Here is a 26,468-nt window from a genome sequence, read left to right on the forward strand (position 1 = left end):
TTCACTTGACTTGACCCCCATCCCCACCCAGCCCTGCTCAGAGCAGGTGGGGCAGGCAGCAAAGCCTTAGATCAGCTGGGATACTGGACTTGAGTCAGTGACCTAAAAGGGAGAGGTTCCCTTTTGCTCCACCCATCCTCAGAGTTCTAGCAGCTGGAGAAAGTATTGTATACTCCAAGAGCATTCCATAATAGCTGATATTTAGATAGAGATGGATTTCTCAGAATGTTCCAGTCTTTGCAAATGAGTTTATGAGACAATATCTAGACAGACATGATGAAAACCTGGAGTAGAGACAACCCCATGTCTACAGAACTGGAACATTATGTGTTTGAGTTGAAATCCAAAAGGACAGGAAATGAAAAGGTCAAAGATACCTCTGACATGGTCCCACCTGCACAAGGAGGTATGGTTGCGGGCAGTGTCATCCATGGGTGTGGGGGTGGGAAGGGATGGGGCCAGGACACAGCATCCCTCCACCACCTGGACCACTGCAATTTCTTTATCATCCCATACCAACCAGGACCTCCACCTTCCAGATCTACTCAAGCCGGGTTTCCCAAATCCTTACCGACATGACTTTCTGTTCTTCACACAGGACGGTTATCACTGCTATGACACTTAACACTTGAGTTCTGCACTTCAGCTTTACTTTAAAATGTAACAAATAAGGTAAAGACCTGACAGGGGTATGTTGGGAGTTAGGAGTTTTTTAATGTTGGCAATCAATTAGAGTGTGTTTTCCTAGAAGAAAAGATGACAGACAGTATTTTCTTTCCTTCTTTCTTCCTTCCTTTTTTTCCTTTCTTTTTCTTTCTCCTTTTTTTTTTTTTTAAAGAAGAACTGGGATGAAAGAGAACAGAACTGGGTCACTGTGTTCTTGTGCCATGCCATGATCTGCCAGCATTCATGCCCTAGGGCTCAGACACGATCCCCTGCCCCAAGTACAGGAGATACGGACACAGAAATATCAGAAATCCTAAACAGGAGGAGGCATTCTGCTACAAGTCCCACCCCCAAAGGAAACCTAGGGGCAGAAAGGGGTCAGAAAACCCTATATTTACTTGCAGTTATGAGTAATTTCTATTATTTAAGTATCCGCATAGAGGATACTTGCCGCCAAAGAAGGTAAAGGTTAGGAATTTTCATGAGACAAAAAGAAAAAGGATATCTATGATCCTCTTGCAAAATCAGCTGAAATAAGTTTAATGGCTATAAACAGTCAGGAAGTCTGTTTGAAGTCTCTTATAAGAGGAGACAAAAACCCCACCATCATACTCCTACTCCATATACCTATTAACACAGGGCCCTATAACCGCCTTGTGGAGGCACTGGTTGGCTGCTCCTTGCTGGAGCCGGTGCCAGACGCTGAATCACCACCACCGAGTCTCCGGCACCTGAGTTGTCTTTGGAGGGATTCCATCCAAGCACTGCCCAAGCCTGAGCCTGTCTAGCTTGAACGAGTCGGCAAGACCACAGCCTGGGGCACCATGACCGTGGGCAACACTAGCATTGCAATGAAGTAAAACAGAAGTCAAGTTTATTAGCAAATGTCTAAAATGTTAAGTTAGGTGCTGCATCAAACCCGTTTCTCCTTGTTAAGGAAGGACCAGATTGTGCCCAGAAAGAAAGAAATACATTGGCCCATTTCTTCTCCAAGTTCCCAAAGTAAAAAATATGGGGGTCAAATGCAAGGATAAATGAATCAAAGGGCTCTATTAACTTGCTGTACGAACCTGTTGTTTTCTGCAATTGTCTTTTATGAGGATGCAGCCCAGCCACTCTCATTATGAATAATCCAGATTCATATCTTTTCAAACCTTGGGATGAGACCTGCTAATTTTGAAGCTTGCAGAAGAATCTGGCTAGAATCATGTTCAAAATAAAGGAGAGGTTTCTATGATTTTACTACTAACACTGAACCTAGTTTCTACTCAAATACAGTGCTGTATTCCTTTGCTCCTTGTAATGTAAGTCACACATACTTGGGATGTCCTATGAATGCCTTGCTTTGCAAAATACCTTCCTTCTCGTACCTGAACGTTGGGGAAAGAAACAAAAGTGAAAGCCAATTTAGAGGCAACATTCCAGCTGAGATGAAAGACAAAAAAAAAAAAAAAGAAAGAAAGAAAAGAAAAAAGAAATAGAAGTGGAAAGAGAGGAAAGACCCAAACCAGACCAATAATCTAAAATTTGGAACTACTCACTCTTGGCCAAAGTTAACCAGAACAAAAATTATAATCATCATCATCTCCAATAATTTACATTTCTCAGAGCAGTTACTGCAAATAGCGAAGATTACACTAGTATAACAATTTGAGAAATAAGGACCATCTAGAAACAGAGGAGCGAGTGTAGTAACACCCTGCATTTAGGGTACTAAAATAAAAACAATGTATTGAATTGCTTACCATGGGCCAGGCACTCCACCAGTTAGTTCCTTTAGACTTATTATCTTACTTCTTGTTCCCAACATCTCGAAGGGAAGCAAGGCAAAGTTTTATGATTACCAATTTAAAGTGGAAAAATCATGAGATGGAGAGGTTCAGTGACTTGTCCAAGGTCACAAGTCTAGTAAATGGCTAGGACAGAAAAACAAAAACAAACAAACACTGTCTCATGCAAACTTGACACTCACATTCTACCAAGGTCCCTGGTTAGACCAAATATGGCTGCAGGTTAATTCTGGCAAAGGGATATGCAGTCCTACAGAGCCAAACATGCATGAATGAATGCAGGTCCTTTGTTTTCAGGATGAAGGGAAAGGCGTCTGTCTTCCCAGTATCACACCTTTTAATGTAACTTCCCCACACAAAAGACTCGCTTTCTTCAACCAGATCCTTCCATTCCCAGGATTCTTGGTGCTATGGCCACATCTGCAAATTTGCCCTCCCCTCCTCTGCCCACATTTACAAGGCATCTACGTGTCTTCTCCATTTAAATTCTACTTTTTCCAGACAAATACTGCATGATCTCACTTATATATATGCAATCTAAGAAGGTCGAACTCCTAGAAGGAGAGTAGAAAGGTGGCTGCCAGACATTGGGGGGGGGGTAGGAAATGGGGAGATGTTAGTCAAAGGGTACAAAGGTTTAGTTAGTTATGCAGGATGAATATGTACTAGAATTCTTATGCACAGCATGGTGCCTATACTTAATAATACCGTATTGTGTTTTTGAAATTTGCTAAGAGGATTTTTTTTTAAAGATGTATTTGTTTATTTGAGACAGAGAGAGAGGGAGGGAGAGAGCAGGGGGAGGAGCAGAGGGAGAGGGAACAAGCAGACTTTGTGCTTAGTGTGGAACCCAACGTGGGGCCCCATCTCCCAACCCTGAGATCAGGACCTGAGCCAAAAATCAAGAGTCAGATACTCAACTAACTGAGCCACCCAGGCACCCCACTAAGAGAATAGTTCTTAAGTTAAAACTCATTCCACATACAAAAGGGTAACAGTGTAGAGGTGACGGATAAGTTAGTCTGAGTGTGGTGACCTTTTCACAATGTATACATATGTATAAAAACATCAAGTTGTATTCATATACAATTTATTTATGTCGAAGATATCTCCATAGAGTTGTTAAAAAATAAAAAAAAAATAAATGGAAAATATTAATACATTCTACTTTTCCTAAAAACTCTGCTTGTAATCTAATTCCTTCCAGCAGCAGTGTTCCCGGATGTCCTCTGACTCAAGGGACCGATGCTAGTCATGAATCCCTGTAGTGCCTGAGCTTCTATGGCTGTGACGGCCACCCCCAAGAAGGCGGCCCGGAAGGAATGAATGCACGCAGCTACACCTGTTCTCCCTCACACTGGGCTTCACCTCATTACCTATCCGAGTTCATCCAGCTTCTCTCGTGATACCAATGCTGTTGCCGTTATCCCTTGATGCTCATTCCTTCCCCAAGCCCTAGGAGGGACAAGCCCCGTTCTTTGGTTCAGCTGGGCCAAGGGTGGAATTTTTCAAAAGAAGCATTTCATGATGCCAACAACGGAGAGGCTGAACTGAGAGAGCACAGATTTCTTCTCATAAATTAACACAAGTCCAGCCCACCTCAGCGTTAGACACCTGGGTCTTTGCTCTGCCTTCATCTAAGTTAGACCCACCTCTCCCACCTACCCGGTATGATTGCTGGCCCATGTTTTTTTTAACCCACTGCGGATTCCCACACTCTGCTATAACCACTCGCTTTTTTGTTGGGGGGGGGCATTAAATCACTATAATCTCTTTTTTAAGATTTTATTTTCATTTATTTATTTGAGAGAGAGAGAGAGAGAGAGAGGTGGAGGGAGAGCAGGAGGGAGAAGGAGAGAAAATCTGAAGCCAACTCCGTGCTGAACATGGAACCTGATGAAGGGCTTGATCCCACGATTGCAAGATCGTGACCTGAGCAGAAAACCAAGGCGTTCAAATGCCTGAGCCATCCAGGAGCTCCCCACTATAACCTTTTATTAAAAAACATTTTCTCTGGAGGCTTTTTTCCTCTTAGTTTTATTGAGATATGCCTAACATACAATACCATACTTTTTGGTGTACAGCAGGGTGATGGATTAGACATATTTATTGGTATGTTGTGATATCTATATGATATAAAGATAGACAGAGATCTCGAAATGACTACCAGAGTAAGTTTACTTAACATCTATCGCCTCACATCGTTACAATATTTTTCCTTCTAACGAGAACTTTTAAGATCTACTCTCTTAGCAACTTTCAAATATATGATACAATATGGTTAACTTTAGTCACCATTCTGCACATTATATTCCCAAGAACTTATTTATCTTATAACTTTAAGTTTGTAGCTTTGGACAACCTTCGCTCCCCTGCCCACCTCCCACCTGCCCCCGCGCCGGCCTCTGGCAATCACCAGTCTGTTCTGTTTCTGTAGGTTTACTTAAGGTAGATTCACATACGAGTGAGATCACGCAGTATTCCCCCCTCTCTGTTTGACTTATTTTACTCAGCACAGTGCCCCTAAGGTCCAAATATGTTGTTGCAAATGGCAGGATTCCCTTCTTTTTTATGGGTGAATAATAGTCCGTACATGCCACATTTTCTTTATCTGTTCATCCACCAATGGCCATTTAGGTTATTTCCTTGTCTTGGCTCCTGTAAATACTGCTGCTATGAATGTGGCAGTGCAGGCATCTCTTTGAGGTAGTGATTTCATTTCCTCCGGATATATATCCAGAAGTGGAATTGCTGGATCATATAATAATGCTATTTTTAATTTTTTATGGAACCTCCATACTGTTTCCACAGTGGCCGCACCAATGTACATTCCTACCAACAGTGCGTAAGGGTTCCTTTTATCCACAGCCTCGCCAACCCTTGCTATTTCTTGTCTTTTTGACAATAGCCATCCTAACAGCTGCAAGGCACTATCTTCCTGTAGTTTTGATTTGCATTTCCAAATAACCGTATTCTTAAAATGACTGTGGTTCCTGGTTAATGGGGATGAGGAAGATAATAATAAAAGCTGTTATTTTTTGACTATTTATTACCAGACAGGTACTGAAGAGTACACACACATTATCTCATTTAATTTTCACAATTCTTCAAGGGATTATTACTCCCAGTTAAGGGACGCCTGGGTGGTTTCAGTCAGTTAGGCATCTGACTCTTGATTTCGGCTCAGGTCGTGATCTCAGGATCGTGGGATCGAGCCCCACTTTGGGTTCTGTGCAGCCCCACAGTGGGGAGTCTGCTTGAGAATTCTCTCTCCTGTCCCTGACCCTTCCCCCCCCCCCGTTCACGTTCTCTCTCTTTCTCTAAAAAAATAAGTCTTAAAAAAATCAATTATTACACCCAGTTAACACATACAGAAACACAGGAACAGAGAGGTTAATTACAAGCAGTAGGAGTGAAGTGTGCACAGAAAGTTCTTAGCACAGTATCTGTACATGATAACTACTTATTAAATATAACGTATCACTACAATACATTATCCCATACCTATGAAAATATATTTTGTGGGAAGCAAACATTCCTATTTCCCAGTAATCTCAAACCAGTCATTGTCCTCTTTACAGAGGCAATGAGAAAACCACAGCATCCTCTGTTGAACCAAAAGGAATCAAAGGCAGACACCGTTCGTTGTATCAAAAGCAAGCTGAGGCCAAGAGGGATCTGTGATTTGCCCAGGGTCACACAGATGACTTGTAGCCAGGAGTCCTGGCTCCTTCTGCTGGCAAAGGCACTTGAGCAAGCCTGGCTCTTTCTGACCCTCACCAAACCCTAACCAAGCCTTGCCTTGACTCTTGGATCAATACGGCAGGCATGGCTGCCTCGAGGCCAAACAGTGAGCTAGCCGGGAGGATGGTACTCACGCTGCTCCTGCTGGTGAACAACAAGATGATCGCTAACACTGAATGCCAACTGTGGATCTGGCTTGCTTCTAACGTGCTTTACGTAAACAGAACGTTTACATAATATGCCAAAGGTCACACAGTTTGGATTCGAATCCCTTCACTGTACTTCAGGAATGACACAAGCCAAAACGGCCACTAATCCACAGATCCATGGATTTGGAGTTCTTCCATTCGCAGAGAACTAGAACTACTTGCTAAACAGAACGGATCTTTAAGGAAACAAAAATTTAGAAATGTTTGGAAGAATTGAAGCCACAAAGGTAATCTTATAGGAAACTTCCTGATGATTTTATCTCTTATATAAATATAAATGCATATGCTACAGATAGGGACTAGGGTAAAAGAAAAATAGGTTTGATTGCTCTGGTCAAGGAATTAAGAACACTTCCTTAAAAAGGAGATGAAAAACAAAACTTGGTTCATCAGATGGGCAGCCGTGTTCACTGAGTTGTGCTCATAGTGTGACAATGATTTTTGGAACTTCCAGTAACCCCTGTTTAGCATAAGGTGGAACTTGAGTCCTCACGTATGAAGAAATAGGGATTCTCTGGGAACTTGGGGGAATTACTGACCTTGAGAGAATCACAGCAATTCCAAAGAAAAAGAAATTAGCTTTCAGAAATATTAATGCATTTACCCAGAAGCAGCCGGAGTGGTGGCAGAGCTAACACCCGTCATTCTATCTGGATGTGAACCCATTCTACCTGATTTGAACCCCAGCTCCACCACCTGCTAGCTGTGTGACCTTGGGTAAGTTACTTAACCTCTCTGTGCCTCGGTTCCTTCATCTGTAAGAATGGGAGGAGGTAACAGTTCCTACATCACAATCAATACATGTAAAGTACACAGGCTAGGGTCTGACATTCAGTAAGTGATTCTTCAGTGGCTTCTAAAAGCACTTCACACACAATCACTGATTATGAAAGTGATAAGCTCCTGGTAGAAGATATGGAGGATGCCTACATTAATTAGGAAAAGAAAAAATAAAGTGTCCTATCATCACCTACATATTGGTACCACTGTCAGCATTTGGGAGTATGCTTAAGGGAAGTAATTTCCTTAAGCAAAACTGGAATCATATTATTGATGGTCTTTTGAAAATTAGTTTTTAAAATTAAAAGCACATTTTTTAAGAGAGAGTTTTCAAATCTAATTTCTATACTCAGGTTCAAATAAACAGTACCGAAGACCAAAAAACCTAAATACTACCACCTTACTCTAGAGACTTCTGAAAAAGCTTTCAACAAAAGACTTTAGACAGCAAATGGCACATGACTAATTTTTTCACTGGCTTAGTAACCACAGCAGGGAGGCTTAAGACGCACCAGAATTGAAGAATCACATAGTAACATCTAGAGTTAACAGAATGTTTCAGTTCTTTTGCCCCCAAAGCACCCAACGACAGAGTAACTTCTGACTCAACTTTGCACAGCCAATAAGCACTGTCTGTTTCTTAGCAGAGAACAAATGAACTTGATTTTTGTGGAAGTTAAATTGCCAACATCATATTGAGTTAATGTGAAATAAAACAAAAATCAAAAATCCCAGCCCATACTGCATCTTAACAACAACAACAACAACAAAATCCTAACTTCGACCCTAAATAGATGAAAATGAAGCTTCAATACTCTTCCCTGACTCCTCCCTCCCCACCATCAACACCGCGCACTCGCTATATTTTCCAGTCCAGTTTCTTCACGGTAAAACACTTTCTCATGAGACTGCCTGTGGTCAGGCTGAATATGGCACTGGAAAAATGCTTCTCATGGCATCCAGATCATACCCATTCCAGGTCTAGCCTGACCATTAAGTACAGACACACCCGGAAATTGTAAACTATTTTAACAACAGGACATTTTCCCACCTCAAAAGTGGGATAATCTTTGCAGCCTACCTATGTCCCAAGGGTGTTCTGAGTATTAACAAGTTAGCATTAGTCAGGCACTTTGATTTCACAGACAAAGGCTCTGTAAGTACAAAGTATGATTATCCAACCCAACTGCCTTTTGGAGAGTCACCCAAGATGACAACAGAGGAGGGAGAGAGGCTCCTGCTTCCATCGCTACCCTCTCCGGAGCAAAGCCACATCCCAGGGACATACATGCTGGGCCAGACCGGTGGGGGCTGTGCTGTGTTTGACTGTCGGCTGCACTGTTCCCTTATATAGTCAATGAAGAGGGAATCCCTCTGTGTGCACGTTTCCAATCCACATTCCAAAACAGTATAGGCAAGGAAGCAGATTTTCAACTGTGACTTATAGGGCTTGATACGACAGGGCCAGGCACTGTGCTAGGATCATGGCCATCACTTTTTCAGGATGTGTCAGGGTGTGGATGAAAGAGGAAGCCTCCATAGAAAACCATCCTCGAAATTATTAAAAAGGTGCTGGTGGGCACACATATGTCAGCGAGAGCGTAAGTATAGAGAACATCTGCGTACAGTTAGGCAAACCCCACCTGAGAATTAAAACGACAACGACAAACTTATATTTTTGGCGGGCTTGCTTTAAAAATCTACACTTAATATAGATTCGGGCCTTTCCCTCTGTCTCTGGAGGCCTCGATCTGAGATAACAATCCCGAAGATCATCACATGCGTTACATAATACTGAAGTCTGGAAGGTGTTTTTGAAGGACAATGAGGCACACGTCATTATCTGGCATTATAGCATCTGCCTGGCACCTTTAAGAGAGGAGCAGAAGTTGGCCTCGAATACATTACACTGCACACTAGTCACAGAAACTCCAGTATATTTTCCTTTAACTCAACTGTTCACGTTTAGATATAAAGTCAGAACAGAGCCTTCTGCTGGGGCTACTGATCTGTCCACACACACACACACACACACACACACACACACAGGTGCTTCGAAGAAGTAGAGCTACTGAGGCAGGCATAACGAAGCGGAGCATCTAGAAAAGCCTAACTGCTGAACAACTAATCCTGGGAAATCCGGCACCGTAAATCCATACAACACAATAGATTAATTCTCAGTAAAAAGCCTGGCAAATTCTCAGAAGCCAAAATGTCTCCTGAGTCTCAAGGGTTAACTCACTCACTTGCCTTTAAAAAAAAAAGACACATATAATTTCCTTTTATCATAAAACAATGCATTTATTATTTTCTGTATATCTGTTAAAGGGCATGGCTTTCTGAGTGGAAAACAAAACAGAACTTGGTCACATGTTTATTTGCTTCAGCTACTCCCTTCCCCTTCTGATAAATAATCAAACATGCCATCCAGAAAAAACAAAACCAGCGAGCTGGGAAATTTGATGGTCATCAAATAGACTGAGATACCAAGAAAAGCAGCCCACTGTTCCCACACTGAGTTTTCGGCCCCCACACCTACACTAACATCTGAGTAAATACCTCCAGTCACTCTTTCCATTTTCCCTGCAATTACTCCTACTGTTAAACAAATTGTCCTTAAGGCAGTCGCAAACATAATTTTTTTCCCCTGCAAAGTAGAACAACTTCTGAACATTAAAAAAGCCAGCATAGCAATAGCAACACACGCACACTTATTTATTTAATTTATTTAGGTATTTCTTCCATGAGAGGTTCAGACAGCTACAGAGCTTATTTCTTTCTCTATTCTAACAGATGCTGTTTTAGACAATAAAATTTAAGGATATTTAGTCTGGGGACTAACAAACAAGGTTCAGAGCAATAACAATTCCCTTAAGATCAAAAGAGCTAATTTTCCATTTCCTGTCTATTCCCTGACCAGTACATAGTTAAAAAAAAAAATTAGCACCTGGCTTACCAATTATAGTGAAGTTGGGGGTCAGGGTTGGGGGAGGGGTGCGGAGGGAGGTGGGGGGAGGCACAAGGGGCAACGACATTAGACAGGAAAAGGTGGAACCCTTGAAAAAAAAAATGTCAAACCCTGTGTTAAGAAACTCATTTCACCAGAAAGGACTCAGAGAGCAATCCCATCCGCTCTTCGACACAGAGCGAAGCAGCAGCCCAGGTCCAAGGGCTTTCCCTGCCATACTAATTACCCACAATGAGAATTTTGAAAAGAGCTTTCCAACATCAAAGTTAACAACCATCGCGGAAAGTGAGGCGGGCTTTCTCTTTCCTTTCGCAGCCCACTCCGTTTAAACAATAGTAATATGAATGAGATAATGACCGTGCTTGTTTCAGCAGTCTGACTTTTATTGGCATGAAATTGGTACAAATATTATCAAGACCGATTCACAAGTGATGACGGTGTCATGATGCAAACATCCGAGGACAATTCTGCAGAGGCAGAATTACAAAAGCCACCATCCCTGCACCCTCTCACCACTTGTGATAACAGGAAGAAAAAGAAGGCAACAAAAAACAAAGTCACAAATAAGCCGAGAGGGCTCGAAACTACATTCAAGCTTATTTATACAACCGTCCTGACGACACTCGGCTGCTGACTTAGCTGATTGTATCCCAAGACCCATTTGAAAGCAAGAGTGAATTAACAAGGACTTAGAACCAACCGGTCTTCTCGAATCTCTAAAAAGAAAACCGCCTTTGATGGAGAGAGGAGGGAGGTGGAGGGGGGGGAGAGGAAGCAGTAAACAAGTTGGATCATCTCATTTTGCCCTCCAGAGAATGTCTGCGCAGGAGCAGATCCCTAGTTTAAAAGTTTAAGCCCGCAAAAATGTTCCTTTTTTTTTTTTTCTCTGGACACTTACAGAGAAAATGAAGAGTTTGACGGAGTGAGCTCGCACTGTCTGCCTTTGGATTTCCGTCTTCTTGCTGTAGATGGGTTCTGGCTGTTTCTGTGAAGCGGGGGTTGCCGAGTGGTAAAAAAGATGTTTGAATAAACAGGAAGTGCTGTGCGGCTGAAGCACACTCGAGGAGAAAACACACTGGAACATTGCCCTTTGTAGGCAACCTCAGGGACGCTTGCCTCCACAGTAGCTGCTGGGCTCTCACTAAATGACAAAGAAACCACAAGAATTCCTCAAGTAATTCTTCACTTTCAAAGTTGAAAGATCAGTTGGAGCTTGCAGGTAATTTTCAAAGTTGCATTTAGCCCTTGAAGAAATCTATTAATGCTACACATATCTAAATCACTCCAGGTCCGCAAGCAGCAACACAGCATCAGAACCGTGCCCTGGCCAGACCGAGCCCTAGCCAAACAGCTCATTCTCGCAGACAAATACACACCGACAGGGTTTCGGGAAACCTGCTCTTGAGATATTTTTGTGGTGACATTTACATAGGCAGGATGCTTTTCAAAAAAAAAAAAAAAAAAAAACCAGGGAAGAAAGAAAGAAAATCCAGATTCTGCAGACTTTAGAAGAATTTGTCACATGTATTTTTAAAGAACATATCGTCCTGCATTCCCGGGATATGCCCTTGATCTTGCTTTTGCTGCTTTTCCTTTACATTTTCCTTCTCTGCAATCAACCGAACTACCTGTTTATCTCCAGATGCCTAGCTTGTCTACTCGAACACTCCTTAACCCGCCCCAAACTAATTATTAAAGTCCTGTCTTCCGTCACCCGAGTAACTTGACAGATACTGTAAAGAAAAGTAAACTGCTAAAGGCAGAACAAATCAGCTTGAAAAATAAGATGAGGAGCTGAACAGCCATATTCAATAAAAAAAAAAAAAGAAAGAAACAGGGGGAAGGGGAGGAGGAAGAAAAGGATTCCTTCTGAAAATGTATTGCTGTTGCAGCAATGCTCTTCTGCCACGGAAGCCACTGATTTGTTATTTAGCATGGAATGCTGGACTGTCTGTCATCCAGGTGCTAATACTCGGCTAAAATAACTCATTGTGAACTGTCAGTGGGATGTTTACATAGGCCCCAATCTTTTCTTCATGGAAGGAAATTTTTTACTGGAATTCATCTTCTTTTGATCTCACATTCAAAGCAACGGCAGCTTGATAGACATTCAAGTCTGAAAGCAAATCCAGACGCTGAAGATAAACCGCCAGAATATGACAGGCAGAAGCATCTAAAGCTTATAAAAATGAAGAGAACAGCATGTCGCCTGAGTATTACAATAGCAGAAATCAAGAGACATATTAGGTGGAACTGATCAGCCACAAAAACAGTTCAAAAGGCAGATCATAGAAACAGAGGACTAGGCTAGGAGGAAAAAAAAAATGGGAAAGATCTGGTTTACTGCCTCACCTCCCCTCTGAGCTGCACAGCGCATCCATGCCTGCCTCTCCACTTTTAGGAGGGGTGGAGTATCCAATTCAAATGTTCCTGTCTAACTCAGCTGGTCCAGTTGCAGACACTGTAAATGGTTTCCTAGCAATCTACTTCCAAAAGGCAGGGGGGAAAAGCAGACCCTTACCTTGCTCAGGGTCCGGCATGCTGCATTTTATTAGCACCCCCTGCATCTGCTCTGCAATGCAGTTTCAAAAGACACATAGCCTGGACGCCATGCAAGTGGGCGGTCAGGAAGAGCGTCTCTCCACAGAAGGGCTCTAAGTAGTTCGAGATGGGGCTAGAGAGCTCTAAGGGACTCTGGTTCCCTGACATGGCTAGTTACCAAATGAGCATAAACGCTCTAGCCTCAGTCACAAAAATAGATAGATGCATTCAGTCCTACAGACAGAGAAGGGCTCAACACCTAGCAGCTTTGAAGCCCACTAGAACGATTCCGTAAAGGAATTCTCACAAGATCTTTCTTTTAAATTTTTTTTTCTTTAAAAAATAAGCCTCTTATTCTAATCAAAGTCAGTACATATAAAGAAAAGGTAACTCTCCCAGCAATTCCAGCCTCAGAGCTGTTTGTTAACAAACACGGCACGAATGGGCAGCATTAAGTTAAAGGGAAATAGAATTGTACATCTTAACTTAGCCTGCGGTTCCTCCTGATTCTGCACACCCTTCTGGGACTACAGAGCCAGCTCTTCTGCAGCATCCTAGGATTTTTTAAAAATGCCCCTCCCCCTCCTTTTGCATAATAAATCAACAGTACAATGTAGATTTAAAAAATGTACTAACCTATTTAAAAAGATGTAATCAGTTTAAGGGCTCGCCTCATGCAAACAAGATCCCTGCGTAACTTAGTTACACACGTAAAAAACACAAACAAGCAAACAAAACAAAAACCCTACTGGATTCTAAGACTGTTCTTCAAAGTTACCTTCTCTCCTGCCTACACAGCTGATTTGCTAAAGCTGATTACTGATCTCTGAACTGCCCTAGTTCCGGGTCTTACAGTCGCTACTATTCCTCCCTAACCTAAAAAGAAAAAAAAAGTTACTTTTAATACTTACACTTCAAAAATCTCCTAAGTATCCCATGTTGCCATAGTTATTATGTTTACGCAAAACAGGGAGGTCTACCATGAAAAAGAGAATGCTAATTCCATTCCCTTACACCTTCTAAGACACAGTCTTCCTATACAAAGAATGTTGTCACTACCACCATGGGGCAAGGAGGAACCCTCCATTTCTCAGGGCTGCTGAAGGTCTTTTTTAAAAACCTGCCATGTATAAAGACCTTCATTAGTATAATTAAATGACTGTTGGGGCTTTTTTTTTTATATAAACAACTTTTGATATGTCATTTAAAAACCTCATAATAATATCATTAAAGAGCTCCCATTTTTAAATGAGAAATTGTCTGCTCAGGGCCATGGAATAGTAGCCGTGCTCCAGGCCGCTTCCTCTCCCTTTCAGACTTCTGGACTTGAATGTCACCATAGACCTTGAATCCTTGAATGTGAAATGGCTTCACGCTAATTGCTCTAATTGCTTGAAGATGTGCAGGCAGGTGAAACCTGATCCCCGTGGCCATTGTAGAGACCAAGAACAACACTGGAATGTTTACACAGTGGTTTGATTTTAATAGACAGAAGGGCTGAGTTTAAGACAGCAAAAACACAGCTAATAGGTGACCCCTTAATGTAGTCCTCCTTAAAAAAAAAAAAGACACACAACAAAATACAATTTCATGTTCTAAAAGGCAATGTCCTAAATGCCAAGGTTATTTGCTTGACTCTCGCAGTGAGTACACGTTACGTTGCACCTGACATTTACACCCGAAACTCTACCCCGAATACATTTTTTTACCTTAAAACAAAAAAGCACTTTATATGTCAGTCACCTTACAAACAGATTATGACTGTATGGTATTTCCAAGTAAGTGCACTCATTTAAATTTTAAATTGAATATTTTTCACTACTGCAATACTCCCTGTCCCTTAAAGGGGAAGCCTGTATCGCCTTGTTTATTCCTTTGCTTCTTCTGCTCCTCCACCCCACCACTTACAGAATTCCTGACCCTTGTAGATTCCTTGATTGCAGTTAAAGTTGAACCCAGGCCCTTTCACGTTGGTGCTTAAGACAAACGTGCATCCTTTTGGTGCCTTTTTTCCTTTGTTACCGTGTGGGACTGTGGTCTGCTTCTCATCTAGGGGCTAAGGCAGCCAGGGGAGTGGCTGACATAGTTATTCAATGACAGTGGCCATTCTCCCTGGATATTTTAATGAATTGAGATGGATACAGAGGTTTGACAATGGCTCCCCAGAGCCCCCTCTTAACAGAACACAAATGTAACCAATGCTGGACAGGAAATACACTACAGCAAGACCAAGATAAAAATACAACAGCACCTACAAGGTGTCATTAACAAAAGGAAACCAACAAGGGTTAGGGGCAGGCTTAGACAGGTGTTGAGATATATATATATGTGTGTGTGTGTATCTTTATATATGTGTATATATATATGTATGTGTGTATACACACACACACATATCAAGAATCTGAACGTATAGGGCTATTTACTACATAGTCAAGTAAACACTGCTAAGGAGAAAACAGGAATTAAACATTTACTACAGAAAAAAAATACCACGAAACAATGAAATTATTTTATGGTTAAGCTAGGCAATTAAAAGCAATAGCTGCACTTGCCAACGAGAACAGAGAAGCAGGTAGCATCCCAGACAGCCGGGAGCACCGTCAAATGGCAGCTCCGCTAAGTTCGGCTGTGTATTAACTTCTGAGGGTAAAACACAACGTGCAGGAGAAAAGGGGCCAAAAAAGTCCCTTTAAAGCTATGAAACGCTCTTAGTTACATAAGGTGAGTCATAAATATAGGAGCTTGCAGTGCCTGGACTATTTGTCCCCAAACACGGAAAGACAAAACAATTTAACAAATGTAACTGCACAGAACACCCTTCCCAATCACAGCCATCTCATGGGCTTTTAGGGACACTCATACCTTGTTCTACAAGTTAGAATCCTCTAGGAAGAAGTAATGCCTCCCGCTCCCAGAAAGGAGGGGGGCGGGGAACGAGTCCATTTATCCACATAAAGATGAAGTATAAACTAGTCCAAGCCAGGGAGAGGCACACTGAGGGAAAAGTAAACAGGCCCCCGCCCCCCCCCCCACCCCCCAAATAGTTCCCCTTTGAAAGCTCTATGCAGTGAGTGCCTGGTACCAAGGGCTGCCCTATTTGTTGGAGGGGTCAGCAAAGCTATGCTAAACTGACAGGTTCAGTTTACGGCAGGCCAGAACTTTGTTTGGATATACTGGCCTTGCTCACCGCCAGCTTAACAGCAGATGGCTAGAAAACTTTCATTATGCTGCACAGGACTGAACTGCAAACAATCCAGAAAACTGTGAAAAGTTTAACTCCCTCTAAACCGATGAGCCAAATCAGGGCCTGCCCAGAGCCAGGGAGCCAGGGGGGCCCAGGGGACCGTGGAAGCGATGGGTAACGGGTAAGACAAATCCGCACTTGCCAAAGGCCCAAGTCAACTCAACGTGCCATCCAGATCCCAGAAGAGCAGTGACCCTCCTTGGTCTTGATTTTAACTGTTCGAAGGCCAGACCTTATAAGGAGTTGTACTGACTGCGCCTTCTTTTTGATTTTCCCAAAATACACTGTCAGACTTCCCTTCCCGTTGGAGAAAGAAAATCTGCCTCCAGACAATTCTCAAGCTCCCTTCCTGTCTTGCCTCCCTCTGGAAATTGGGAGGACAAGACCCAACAGTCTCACTCTAACACCTAGATTTAAATATGATTTATCCAAATCTGTATATAATTTAAATATTCATTAAATCGATTCAATCACATGAACCCTAATATCTCCTAATGCTCCAAGACAGGTTATAAATGCACCTTCAAAGGTTTAATTCAATTGGCAATCTGAGAGGTCTTATCACTAGAAATGTGTTATTTTCATATTATTCAAGAAATGAACAAATGTGCTTTCCACAAATGTATTTTAGAAGCTACCCTTTCCTGTTATTGAAAGAAAATTGTGTTTATTACTCCTTTAGCATAGTGTAAACTCATAAACGTCAACAGAGAGTACAAGGAAAGCTGTCAACTAAATATTGTTTCCTTCATGAGCTGTTCTTCCAAGTCAATTACGCCTTTCAACTTCTGGGGCATTGTATGATAAACTGGCAGTAAAAATCATTCACATTAATATACCATGGTGCCTTGCCTGCAAAAGGTAATTAAAGAAGTAAATGACTCATAAGAATAGACATATTAGCTGCAGAATGAAAGGCAACTGAGCTGCCACATAAAAATATGTACCATTAAGATACCGCATTTTCATATTCCTGTAATCAGCTCCAGTAGACTAATGCTTATTTAATCCAGTTCTGTGCTAAGTCCATCAACAACTGTTTTTTGCTGTTTTCTCCTTGACTGAACATTATGAGAGCAGGTTTGGAATAAATACTGCAATGAGATTTTTGCATACTCAATTGAAGAACAGGTTTTTACATTTTAAAATCTATTTTTTTTTCTTTCTCTGAGAAATACAACATAAAAAAATACTGGTGGGGGAAAAATATATATATATTGCTAGCTAGACACATCTCTTTTTTAAATGGCAGAACATTTAGGGGAAAATATTTGTTTCCACGTTCACCTGTTCTGACCTGTACCACTGATGATCTGCCCAGGGGGGAAGGGAGCCATGCCTCCCCCTGCCAGATCTCTGCTACCTTTATAAAGCGCTCCCTTTTGCTAATAATGTCTTCCATTAGCATTTATCCTGTGGCAGGGATGGAAGGAGAAAGCGAGAAGGAGGAAGGAGTTGACAGGTGTGGCAGGAGAGGACCATAGCCTTGCCTCGTGGCTCCTGAGTTCTTTTTCTTCCAGAGAGTGGATCTGAGCGAACAGAACCTTCCCAAGGAAGAGTGAACTGACCCTCAAATTAACTGCTTTATTTTCCATCATCTGGCTTTCAAACTGACGTTCTGCCTCACCCCTCCCATCCTTTACTTCGGCGTTCCCCGCGCAAGTGCAGACAAGCCACAAGAAGACGTCGCCCGTGTGGTGTGAGATCCTTCGCTTAAGTTGTTCGCTTCCCTGCTTCTGCAACCTCCATCTTGACCAGCGAGAGGAGTCCACCATTTGCACTATTAAGATGTTCTGGGAACATTTAGATGCTTGAAGTTTCCTGGAGGCTGGAGAAATGCCTGTTCTTGTTGTGGAAATTAGGGCTCTTTGGGGATGACTGATGTGGGCCTAAGGCTTTTGCCAATTCGGTTTGGGAGTTTTAGCTTTCGAAACTCTTGCGATTCCTCTGATGGTCCATGTGGCCAGCCAGCAGTGAAAATCAGCCTCTAAAACCCTATCTGTCTTCTGTCCTGTCTGCCAGCAATTCACTCACTTTCAATAACATCTAAATGCATCTAGATGGGGTCCACTCACTTCTCAAAAATACCCAAGAGATTCCTGACCTGTTTTTGTCTTCATATGGATAGGCTTTCGACAGAGGCAAAGGTCTACGTTTCTCTACCAGTTGTCGCATCTCCCCTTCCCTCCTTCTGCGAGAACAGAAATCTCTTTGGCTTTAAAACTGATGTGCAGCTAGCCAGGCCTCAAGGACAGCCCCGGATGTGAGGACAGCCCTACCAGGACCCTTTGCTGTTTATCTACCTTTTCACGTTCTGAGAACTGCCGAGAGCCTCCCAGACTTAGGCTGGGTCTCTCCTCCTCATGTATTGTTGCCTCAATGTTCAAGCAGACACCACTTGGAACCACAATTAATGAGCTCTAGTCCTTTTTCTAATTAAGGAACAAAGGTTCCTGTGTGCACAGTATGGTGACGCTGTCTACAGAACACACGTGGAAAGAGAAGTGAATGCTTCTAATTGCTTCAAAATGGGATTTTTAATATTTAGGAACATAATGGGATCGGGAAATAAGAGCATTTCCAACATCCTTTACAAATAAGGCTTTACAAAATATTGTTAGCTGTTAATAATACATCATTATCAAAAATGGAAAGTTATGAATACCATGCACATAATCTTTGTATTCATGTGAATTAACCTATATGTATGAATACAATGATACCTGAATTCGTTTTTAAAAATACATTAAAAAAAGAAAAAGCCCTCCTAAAAAAAAATAATGAAAGAAAGAAAGGCAAAGGCGAGAAGGCAGCTCCTGTGAGCCTGATACTCCTCCGACCTTAGCAGATTAGGGTTCAAACGTGTAATTAAGAAAGATAACCCCAGTTTTTATAGTGATTAGGGGCTGTGGGAAATAGGATCCTATCTCTCAAAAGTGTTACAAATATACCGCACTTCTAAATAACCTGCAATGCTTGGAAAGTAGACTCACTACCAAGGGCAAAGCTGCTATGCCGTGAGCGAACAGACTAAATGACAGACTGGCGTTCAAGTCCATTAGCTGCTATGTGATAGGAGCACATTCACTAGCACGCGACCTGTGAAAAATCTTAGATCTCTTTAAATCTTTGAATTGGATTACTGCATTAATTCTTAAGAACTGCAATCCTTCAACCAAGTCAAATTACCCTCATTAACAGTGGAAAAACTGCCTCTGCAATAAGTTAAAAAAAAAAAAGATATTTATTACCTATAATCACTTTCACGTACTTCACCTAGAAATATGATGAACGGGCGCCAACAACTTTGGCAACGACAGCATCTTCATTTTGCATACTGATTTGAGTTAAAATAAAACCGAAAACATTTGCATGGTGTCGAAATTTTTTTTTTCATGTCTACAGGACATGTCCTTTCGTTATCCCAAGCCTCTGATAAGAAGTAAATAGCCCCATTTTACAGGAGAAGACACAGGGAACGTAGGCAGAGACACAGTGCCCACTGTCCAAACTCTCCCAGCTGATTGAGGGGGCAGGGTCTCCTGGCCCTGGGTTCTGGATCCACACCGCAGGAATTAATTCAGAAATACACTCTTCTAATGTTCCTGTCATGCAACGTGCAGACTTCTCTAAATCACACTCAGGGAAGGAAAGGCAGGCAAAATAGATGCAAAGATGGGACTGCAGCTCTGAGGGTAGAAATGATGCCCGTAATAAATACAACAGAAGCGGCCTCAATTCTGCCCTCACCACATTCGCTGTTACTATTTAACCTGTCTTGAGAATGCATCAAATATGTCCTTTTCCAGTGACAGATGTAAAAGAAATGTAAATTGATCTACTCTGGCCTTGCTGCTCTCTAAAATGGTCTCATCGGAAATGTGGTAACAGCTTGACCGGTTCTGAACAACTTATGGTACCTTATCGGCAAATGAGCTCCTTGAAGCCCACTGACCGTTGTTCTCGGCTCCGGGGATGGGACTGCCCTGGTTGTATGACTTCCCAGCACAAGCCAGCACGGGACAGTCCTCACCACCAAGAATGCAAGCACCTGGGGAAGGGTCTGTGTTTATGGAAAGGGACAGTTTTTATACCGTGTATTAAGGAATGGAAAAAGGTGAACAGGCGGAAGTTGCTTTCTAGAACTTGAGAGCAACCAACACTTCTCAAGAGCTATAATAAAATGCTAACTGGAGTTCATAATGAAAACCCAGAGGCACTACAGGGCTCTGAAGTGCCTTCTGAATCATCAGGAAAGAAAAAGAAAAAAAGAAAAAGATAAAACTGTGTTCTGGAGAGTTGTATGTGAAATGCGTTTACTGCAACCTACCGATTTGAAACTAGCTAGTCTTTATTTGGTACAGTGATGATAAAAATCAATTAGCATATTATCGCTGGTAATCCTATAATGTACTGTAACCTTCTTCTTGAATTACTTCCAAAAACCAGCTGTTGTTCAGACGAGCATTTCAATCCCATGTCAGATCTGCAGAGCCACGGTACAGTCCAATAATGAATGAAACAGCATTCATCCTCTCTGGTGGATGGCACTGGCATTCACTGCCCTTCTGTCCTTCTAAGGACCTTGCAAAGTGGGAGTGACCATACCCATCTTACGGAGGAGGAAAACAAGGTCAGGGAGGTTGACTAACTTGCCCAAGGAGAACCACCTTCTAAAGTGGTTGTGTGACTGCTTGGGAGTGGAGGTGAAGCTGAGGGGAAGTCAGAGAGAGGAGGTGTTCAGAAGAGGCCTGGGAGGAAAGAGGCTCCTATCTTGAGGCCATGAAAATTTGCAGGAAACCATGATCCAAACATCAGACGGCCCGTGACCTGGAGACTCATCACCCACCGATGACCCCGTGGCACTGCACATTTCAAAGGAGAATATGGGAATTGCTCCTCTTTGACTCTACCATTTGCAGAGTCTCCTCTCTCTTTCAAGAGCTTTGTGACTGCCAACTGGGTGCTTTTCAAACAATAAATGTTTTACCAGTGACCTCATGATTAACTTGGTTCACGATTCTAGCAACCTTTCAATATGAAAGTTAAAGTTACCTTTCCACAAGTACCAGACCATACCTTCTATTGACACGCCAAATAAACACAACTTTGGATGCATACTTTGTACCAAGCACAATCTAGGCATCGGGCCTATGAAGGTGCCCCTTCCAAAGGCTTATAGTCGAATAGAAATTAGAGATAAGATACTGACAACACACAGATCCAGAAATAGAAAGCCACTACAGAGGAATCCTTAATAAAAGAACAACTTCACGTCTTGTTTTTTCCAGCCTACTCTAGATAAGGCCATTGACATTGTCTGTGAGGAGGTGATATTTAAGATGAGACCGCCAAGTGGAGAAGGAATCAAAGAGCCAAGGAAGAGAGAGAGGAAGTTCAAGGAGATAGACCACTGGGGCTGAAAAATTACAGGTGGAAACAACACGCTCAAAGATGAACTTATGAGTAGCTGGTGATACACAACTGTTTTGTTCCAATGATACTGTCTCTTCAGTCCTTTTGAAAAAGATTCCTTTTCTTTTTCAATCCTTTTAAGGCAAAAGATGTATACAGATTGCAAATATGCTTTCAATCAAATGGACTGAAATATAAAATGCATTGTGGTGGCAAAAAACTCTAAAGGCATAAAGGAGTTTATGTAATGTCGACAGAAAAATAAATACCTTCGACTTGGCCCCTGTTTCTGTCTTTACATTTTGTAATGTTACAGGGCACTGGTGGTAGGCAGAATGCTAAGGCGATCTCCTACCTTCCTACCCCCTGTCCCAGATAGTTCATCAACTGGTGGTCAAGATGTTGATTTGCAAGGTTTTGCAGCTGTAATTTAAGGTCCCAAAACAGGGAGATAATCTAAACAGTCCTGGAAAAAAAAAAATCACAGGGGGTTTATATTTGGGAGTTTATACGAGCATTTAGCAGTCAGAGAGAAAGTCTGAGTTTCCAAGCCTGAGAAAGTTTTGATGCACCACTGCTGGCATCAGGGAGAGGAGGCCACCTGGCAAGAAATATGGGCAGCCTCGAGAAGCCCAGAACGGCCACTGGCTGACAGCCAGCGAGGAAATGGGGACCTCAGTCCTACAACCACAATGAACTGCATTCCACCAACAACCCGCATGAGCCTGCAAGCAGATTCTTCCTCCAGAGCCTCCAGACAAGAATTCTGTCCAGGTAGCACCTTCTACCCTCGGACCCTTCTGGAACTTTGAGCAGAGAAGCCAGCAGCTCTGTGCCTGGACTTGTGACCCACAGGACTGGGAGCTGACAAACAGGTGCTTTAAGCTGCTAAGTTTATGGCCATTTGTTAGGCAAAAACAAAAAACTAATACAAGTGGGAAAGAGACAGAATCACATCGCCTGTGTCTAAAATTCATGGAAGAACCTCCTGGAAGGGAGGGGAGCCGAGGGGAAGGGAAGGGAAAGACGGAGCGTGCATTCTGGCCCCAGAGAAACCAAATGTGAACTCCTACGGGGCCACTCAGCTCTTTTTGGACTCACTTGGCTCACCTGTAAAGAGCAGATGAAAGCCCTGGGGAGTGGTGAGGGTGAGGGGCAGCTCAGGAGAACACAGGGGCACAAACATTCTGGAAGTCGTAAAATACAATCTGTGTATTCATTGTTCCTACTGCTTCTTGGCTGGGATATTTTGGATTCTGATTTTCTGCTTCCTTTTTTTCCAATTACTCCCATTATCTGTGCAAATGCCGATCGAGACACAAATTTGGAGTCAGCCTTGGCTAGCAAAGCAAAGGTGGACCTAAACCACCCTGGAGCTTCTCGGCACTCAAGGTAAAGGACGCGACGGCTTCCAGAGGAGAGGCCCAAGAGGTCAGTATGTGTCCTGGATGAGGAAAGCCACGGCTCCCGATCCATGGCCATTTGGAAGGTGGAGACAGACGGCTTGAGTTCAAATCCTAACTTCACTCCTGACCTTGATCTAAGCACTCTGCTGTTTTCTCAGCTGTGAAGTAGAAGTAACGGCAGCACCACCTCCTAGTGACGTTGTGGGACACGAATTACATAGAGAGTGCTTTAAAAAAAAAAAAAAAGATTATTTGAGAGAGAAAGAGAGAGAGAGAGAATGAGCTGGAGGAGGAGGGGCAGAGAGAATCTCAAGCTGACTCTGCTCGGAGAATGGAGCCCCACGCGGGGCTCAATCTCAGGACACCAAGATCACGACCTGAGCCAAGATCAAGAGTCAGATGCTTAACCGACAGCGCCATCCAGGTGCCCAGGCAGAAAGTGCTTTTAAGACAGAGTCTGCCCTTTAGTAAGCACTATATAAGAGCTATTATTATTATTACTCTCACTATGGATTCCAGAATAGAAGCTGATTCCCTTTTTTTTTTTTTTTTTTTTCAGAAAGTCTGTTTTCTCCCCAAGGGAATTTGGAAGAATTTGGAAGATGGGGCTCAGTAAATACGTAAAAATGTATCCATAATAAGGATTTTACCACTAATGACTTTTCATGGTACACTACAAAACCCACCTAATCTCTGAAGAAAAAGCGAGAAAACCCCTCCACAGTCATGATTTTGCCGCATAATTTTATGTTTGCTCAAAGGAAAAAAAGACTATAAAGGACTTTAAAACCATGATTTATTGCTTTTTAACAAGCAGTTTTGGGGAAGCCAGAAAAGAGGATTCCCCTGCTGAAAGGGCAAGGGGAGGTAAGGAATTTCAGCGAGGGGGTCAGAGACAAGAGCAGCCAGGAAAAGAAGGCAACGGTACAACAAAACAAAGGCTGACTCCAAGCCCAGTGCGTACACTTCCTTCTTACCCTCCCTGGTTCCCTTACTGAACTCCTCCTGGCCTTTCCAGCAGGGCTGGGAAGTGAGTGGTGAAGTCAGCTCTCCCTGACCTCACGATGGAGCGTGCAGGCAGATCAAGAAGCAGACATCGAGAGCAGCGCAGTGAGCGCCAGCGTAGGGGCTACCAACGTGCACGGCTGGGGTGCAGAGGCAGCTAACCTAGGGCAGGTGCCAGTGTCCCAACACCGGAGCAGCGAAGGATGCCTATCAGTTGGGGGAGGGGGTGCACAGACACGTGGGGGGAGGGGTGGGTTCTGGGCAGAGCGATGAGCGTGCCTACAGGTAGAAACACAAATGTGATCATGGAATATTTGCTTGGAACCTCACAGGAGGGGCCAGAATGCCAAGAAGGAGCTGGACGAACCACAAGAGAGAGGCTGTCATTTGTAGACCTGTGCAGAAGTTTGGACTTAGGTTAATTATTATCATCTTTTAAATTTACCGAACAATAAAATCGACTCTTCAGGTACGCTGGGTATGAAGTACTGTGAATTTTAACAAATGCATGAATTCACGTAACCACCACCACGATCAGGATATGGAGCAGCTCCATGACCCCCAAACTCCCTTGCGGTATTCCTTCAGAGTCCGACCCTCCTCCTCCATCTCCGATTCCTGGCAAACGTGGACCTGGTCTCCATCACTGCAGGTCTACATTTTCAAGAATGCCATACAAATGAAATCATAGAGTAGGTAACCTTTGAGACTGGCTTCTTTTACGCAACAGAGGATCTCAGAGATGATTCCAAGCTGCTGGGTGCATCAAGAGCTCACGCTTACCGTTGCTGATATCGGTCTACCGCATGGAGTCACCATACTCGGTTTATCCATTCACCCACTGAAAAATATTTGGATTTTCCTCAGCGCGGGGCTACCGTACATAAAGCTTCTATGAATCTTCACGAATAGGTTTTTCTATAAACATAGGTCTCCTTTTCCCTAGGATGAATGCCCAGGGGTGTGAGCGCTGGGTCCCATAGTAGCTGCGTGTGTGTATGTGTACGTGTGTATTTTTTTAAGCAGCCGACCCAGCCGTGTTTCAGACGGCTAGCCCATCCTGCATCCCCATCAGCAAAGCATGCGAGCTTGCTTGTTCCACATCCTTGTCGGCACTTACTATTGTAGTTTTTCATTTTAGCCATTGTGACAGGTGGTTAGAATCTGCATCTCCCTAACGTCTAATGATGTCGAACAATTTTTCACGCCTTCTGTGTATCTTTTTTCGTGAAATTTCTCTTCACCCTTTGCCCATTTTTTAACTGTTTTTTTCTAACTGTAGAGTTTTGAGAACTCTTTTCATATTCTGTATAAGAGTCCTTGGTTGGAGGTGTGGTTTTAACATATTTTCTCCTAGCCAGTACCTTGCCTTCAAACAGGGATTATATTTGCAATTTAGAAAGTTCCCTTATACTGTTAGGGAGGAAACATAGGAAGGCTTTGTGGGTGGGGGCAGCTTACTAAGAAACGAAGAATCAGAAGCCATGGATGGGCCCGATGTCTTGAGCGCACAGGACGAGAACAGGGTGTTCTCATGGTACGGGCAGGAGCTTGTGTGAAGCAGTCCATTCGGGGCGATGCTTTTAATGCCGTGACTAATGATGCCACGTAAAGGTGATGTCTTCCCGTCCTCTGTTTTTAGTGTCGCTGAACCATCCCAGGTAATAAATCAAAGAAGCCAGGGTGGCTATTTGTATGGCGAGATAAGGGAAATTAATTTCAATGCCCAAACATGGACCTCCTTATATTAAAAAATGACTTGGCAATACTAGTCCTTTTCATGGAAAACCAACACTTGGAAAACACACACATGGCGTGGATTCACCCTCTGTATTTTCAAGGGAAATACTGTTGTCTCCTGAGATTGGAAAGTCAGGAGGAAGAATCATTTATAAAGTAAAGAGCAAAAAAATAAAGCATCAATGGAACAAAAAAAAATATTCATGGACTCTCGAGAAAGGGAGAATTACAATAATAAACTGCATGTAGTCAAATTCTTTCAGTTCTTAAAAAATACCTTTACTGGGCTTTGCAAACTACTCTAATTGTCTCATTTTCACTGAAAACTCAGATACTTTGAGCTTAAAATGTGTAAAAATATAAATACTAGGAGTGTGAACAACAGCATACGTAACAATAGTGAGATTTCTAGGCGGAAAGATGGCTTGAACAGAGTTAATACTTTGGCTGGAATACTAAGGGGAAGACAAAGTGCAAGAAAAGCCCAGAGACTTCTCCGAGCTCCCCAGGGGCCGCACCACCCGCCATCCCCACCTCGGAGAGCCGGTGGGAACAATGTGAAGCCATCCATCACCAGTGAGCATGGCTGTACTTGCTGGCGCCAAGCAAGCAAGGTTGCCACCTGTCCAGCTTTCCTCTGAACAGTCCCCACACAAAGTCCCTCTCTCTGCTCTAGGTTCAAACTAGCATTTAATCTGGAAGCCTGAATTCTCCAGGATTTCAGCAGCAGCAAACGTGCTCTACTTCTGATTTGGCGAAGTCACGTTCCAAGCTCTAACTTGGAAATTTGAACCATGGATCAGCTGACCAAATTCTGGGTCAGCTCCAAGCAGCCATGGTTTTTCTCTCTCTTTGCTTCCCTTCTTGCCCCCAAGAATCTCTTCTCTGCAGATCAGCTGGAGGGATCTCCTGGAAATGCACTTCAGGTCACGCCACTGCGCTGGTTTCTCATGGCTCTTC

General features: G+C 42.9%; 1 protein-coding gene across 19 annotated transcripts in view; it reads right to left on the reverse strand.

The window, feature by feature from the left end:
* The window catches only part of FOXP1 (forkhead box P1), a 571,962-nt gene that overhangs the window by 156,606 nt on the left and 388,888 nt on the right, over positions 1-26,468 (reverse strand). The window contains exon 1 of one of the 19 annotated variants that reach the window (XM_048226558.2): positions 11,056-11,550. The exons of 15 other annotated variants lie outside the window; for them this stretch is intronic. In XM_048226558.2, the coding sequence (XP_048082515.1) occupies positions 11,056-11,241 (186 nt within the window). In that variant the 5' untranslated portion in view covers positions 11,242-11,550. Of the gene's footprint in view, positions 1-11,055; positions 11,551-26,468 lie in introns of those variants that run through there. 3 more of the 19 variants (XM_026501228.4, XM_026501227.4, XM_026501226.4) reach the window with 3 other exon arrangements.

The sequence above is a fragment of the Ursus arctos genome, unplaced genomic scaffold (genome assembly GCF_023065955.2).
Source record: "Ursus arctos isolate Adak ecotype North America unplaced genomic scaffold, UrsArc2.0 scaffold_14, whole genome shotgun sequence".
NCBI classification, from domain to species: Eukaryota; Metazoa; Chordata; class Mammalia; order Carnivora; family Ursidae; genus Ursus; species Ursus arctos.